The 4,037-nt window shown below is 35.4% G+C and overlaps 1 protein-coding gene across 1 annotated transcript; it reads left to right on the plus strand.

Annotated features, from left to right (window-relative positions):
- Window positions 1–2,133: 2,133 nt before the first annotated feature.
- LOC130469204 (uncharacterized) lies at window positions 2,134–3,818 on the plus strand. Its single transcript, XM_056838158.1, has 5 exons — window positions 2,134–2,649; window positions 2,759–2,834; window positions 2,959–3,108; window positions 3,194–3,252; window positions 3,614–3,818. Exons 1-5 carry the CDS (start codon window positions 2,484–2,486, stop codon window positions 3,733–3,735), a joined length of 573 nt encoding a protein of 190 aa, XP_056694136.1. The 5' UTR covers window positions 2,134–2,483; the 3' UTR covers window positions 3,736–3,818.
- The last annotated feature ends 219 nt before the right edge of the window (window positions 3,819–4,037 follow it).

Genomic DNA, 4,037 nt, shown 5'->3' on the forward strand with positions numbered 1-4,037 from the left:
TCTCTCTCCTAAATCCCTTCTTTCTCCGCCATATTCCCCCAATTCTGAGGTCCTTTTCGTGAATTCTCCCCCATTTTCTCGCCGCGGTTTCTTCCCCAGGTAACTCCCATTTCGACGCTTTTTTCTGAATCCCCCCTTTTTTGTTCTAAGTTTTCTCTAATTCGTGGTTTTTTTGGGTTTTTTGCAAGTAATTGTTGAAATTGGGTGACAATTCGTCTTGGTTTTTGTGAAAATTTGCTCGACTCTTTCTCTCCAAGCATCTGGCCTTCGACCTCAGCCTTCGAACTCAGCCGCCTTCGAAATTGAGGAGGTATAGTTTTCTAACTTTTTGTATTTGTTTTTATGCACCTACTTCCGCCGCTAGGTGTTGAGGAGGCTAAATTGTTATGCTGCTGTTGCTCTGCCGCTACTTCCGCCGTCGTCTGTTTTCCGGTGGTGGTAGCGGAGATTTATCATTCTGTTTCCTTGATTGATTATGATGTTAGATTAGTTTAACATCAAACCCTAAGTATAAACTAGGTTTCTGATTTTTACTTGTATAATTATGATAAGCAATTAATCAGATTTATAGTTTAGAAGTTAGATTTGTAGTCATTAGTTGATCTTATTTTCAGATTTAGACAACTACGTCATTGAAGTATAAGTAGGTCATTAGTGTTGGTTTCTACATGTTTTGATTTATATTTTCTGATTTTAGTATTAAAGTATACTTGCTAATTAGTTTCAACCGGTGTATTAGTGATCAGATTTTAAGAGCCATGGATGACAAACTGATTTCGATTTTAATAGGACTCTTTTGAATTGTAGTTTGCATTATTCATACTCTAATTCGGTAATTCTTCATGAAATTGTATTTGGGGACTTGTAGAGGAATATACTAAGCTTCTTTTTCCTCGTGTACTTTATTCACTTATCTGTTTTGTGTCGTTTTTTGGAACTTTCTATTGATTTTATTTGAATTTAAAGATCCATTACGTGTTTGGTCTCATGTGGGGATGATAGATTTTGCCTGATATGATGTATCAAATTGTTAAATACATTATGATGTATTTGAGGAGGCTAAATTGTTATGCTGCTGTTGCTCTGCCGCTACTTCCGCCGTCGTCTGTTTTCCGGTGGTGGTAGCGGAGATTTATCATTCTGTTTCCTTGATTGATTATGATGTTAGATTAGTTTAACATCAAACCCTAAGTATAAACTAGGTTTCTGATTTTTACTTGTATAATTATGATAAGCAATTAATCAGATTTATAGTTTAGAAGTTAGATTTGTAGTCATTAGTTGATCTTATTTTCAGATTTAGACAACTACGTCATTGAAGTATAAGTAGGTTATTAGTGTTGGTTTCTACATGTTTTGATTTATATTTTCTGATTTTAGTATTAAAGTATACTTGCTAATTAGTTTCAACCGGTGTATTAGTGATCAGATTTTAAGAGCCATGGATGACAAACTGATTTCGATTTTAATAGGACTCTTTTGAATTGTAGTTTGCATTATTCATACTCTAATTCGGTAATTCTTCATGAAATTGTATTTGGGGACTTGTAGAGGAATATACTAAGCTTCTTTTTCCTCGTGTACTTTATTCACTTATCTGTTTTGTGTCGTTTTTTGGAACTTTCTATTGATTTTATTTGAATTTAAAGATCCATTACGTGTTTGGTCTCATGTGGGGATGATAGATTTTGCCTGATATGATGTATCAAATTGTTAAATACATTATGTTGGTTTTTTGTTGTATTTGTTTAGTGTTGTTCAATGTTCAATTAGTCTTTACCCACTTCATAATTGTACTAGAAAATCATATTATCCTTTCTCCCTGGGCAAGGGAGGGTGCCTGGCTCAGGGACGAGCCTGATTAGCTAATGGTTGTACTTTAAAGACGCTGTTGTAATTTTTTCTTCGCTTAACTGTTTTTCCAATTTCAGGTTTAGGGTCTCGAATCAGCAATTTGTTCAAAAGAAGATGAGTTGTTGTCCGAGTTCTGGATTCAATCATCAACCATGTAGCCAATCTCAGAAGATGTCCATTGGGGTGGTCGTTGAGTCCGTTGCCAAATCTCGTTGTGGATTCATGAAAGAGGCTGGTGTTTCAATCAGGCATTCACAGAAGGAAGCATTTGATGCACAGTATTTGACGGTAAAGCACAATGTACAGAGTGGAGTGAAGGCCTCTTGTATTGTTGAGAGAATCTTTCCACCCCTTTTTTGTGAGGCTCTATGTCTGGCAATTCTTCTTGTATCTGTTACTAATGAGACTGACATCAATCCTAAATGGAATGATTGCCTAGTGTCTGGAAATGCTAAATAATCTGTCTATACCATGGCCCTTCATCTGTAAAGGGTTTTGTGGAGAACCCGATTTCCTCAAGGCGTCATCAAGTTTAATAGTTGTGAGCGTTTAAATGGGAGTATGAGTTCGAGACTTTTTCTTAGGTCACATTTGGCATGCCTTAAATTTTCGTTTTATGTTTATTATTCATGAAATATGGACTTTTTTGGGCAACGTATCCAGAAGTAACTGTTCACTCATCTCCAGAGAACGGAAGTAGGCCTGTTCGGAAACCTGTGGTCTTCCGACGTAAACGACATAGCAGTCATGATGTTGACTCTACTGATATCAGTCCTACTTTGTATACTCCAGAAGGTACACCTCAGTAATTTTCATTGTGCTTCTATATGCTAGGGTCTTTTGCTTCAAGTGGGATTGATCTTTTGTACTTGGTTATATATGTTAATTTCTTCTGAGTTATCAGAAAGGGGCAATTCTGGTGATGTGTTAACGGAATGCTTGGATGAAATTCCAGAGGACGGAACCGACGGATTGGCCAGGTTATTCTTCTCATTCTCAAACTTGGAGTCTTGGAAAAACAAAAACAAAAAATTGAAAAGAACTTTTTTCTACCCTGATTTATATCTATCTTTTTAATTCTAGTTTTTCTTGGTGGTATTTCAGAGTGGTTTCGTTGTTAGGCTTGGAGTTAGAAAAGGTTAAAACCAAAATGATGTCAGTGACAAACAAAAAATGCTCAGAAATACTGGTGTCTGCTGCCGAAGAAATTCATTCACAGCTGCAGAATGTTGAGTCTCAGATTCAGACAGATTTGTGAGTACACTTAATCTAACAATCTGTGGACTATCGATTCATCATTAGCTTCGTTTCCTTAGTTTGATTTCTGTTTATGTTTTAGAGTGAAACTAACAAGCCTCAAGACATCTAAAAGGAAACATCTGGAGACAAGGCTTGAAGGTAATGGTTATAAGATTTCAATTGGTTCATACTTCAGAGTCGCTATCTAATTGAGACCAAGTTTGATGAACTGCAAATTAATTCTGTGGTGCTGTTTTTCTATGCTTAGCCTTTTCCTAGCTGATTAACTTCGCAAATGTAAATGAACATAGCACTTCTGTTTTGTAATCATGCAAAATGTTGTGAAGTGGATGTAACTGGAGCTTAGCAATCTCTAACTATCAACTAAGTGTATTGTTGTAAGACATGTCTAGGGAAGTTCATTAGATAGTTACATTGTCATTAGTTTCTTGAATGTTAAAATGTGATATTTAATTTGTATTTAATCTAATGTTTAATTTAAATTTCTGTTTTTGTAAAGGTCTACACTCCGAGGATTGCGCCTTATGCGAGGAATTTGATGTGGTTCGTGAGCAATGGGCTAAGTTTTTTACCAACAAGTATTTATTATTGGCTTTAGCGCGCTTGATCGAGTTGGTTTAGTTGTTATAGAATAAATTTTATATTAAAATGTATGTTTATGTTGAAATTGGAACATATATTTAAATGTAATATGTGCACTTTGGTTTTGGGATATATAGTATACAAAACTCCAGTTGTTGTTTTTATATTTGTTATACAGGTTGCGTTATTCTATTATTGTTTTGACAGGTTTCTATATTTGGTGCAAGGCACTCTAGGTATCCCTAAACAAAATTAGAATTTTCCCGCCAAAAGTGCTTTTTTGCAGCGTACATATATGTTGTACGCTGCAACAAGGGAAAAAAATTTCGCAAAAATTCAGA

This window comes from Spinacia oleracea, chromosome 3 (assembly GCF_020520425.1).
Source record: "Spinacia oleracea cultivar Varoflay chromosome 3, BTI_SOV_V1, whole genome shotgun sequence".
In the NCBI taxonomy this organism is placed as follows: domain Eukaryota; kingdom Viridiplantae; phylum Streptophyta; class Magnoliopsida; order Caryophyllales; family Amaranthaceae; genus Spinacia; species Spinacia oleracea.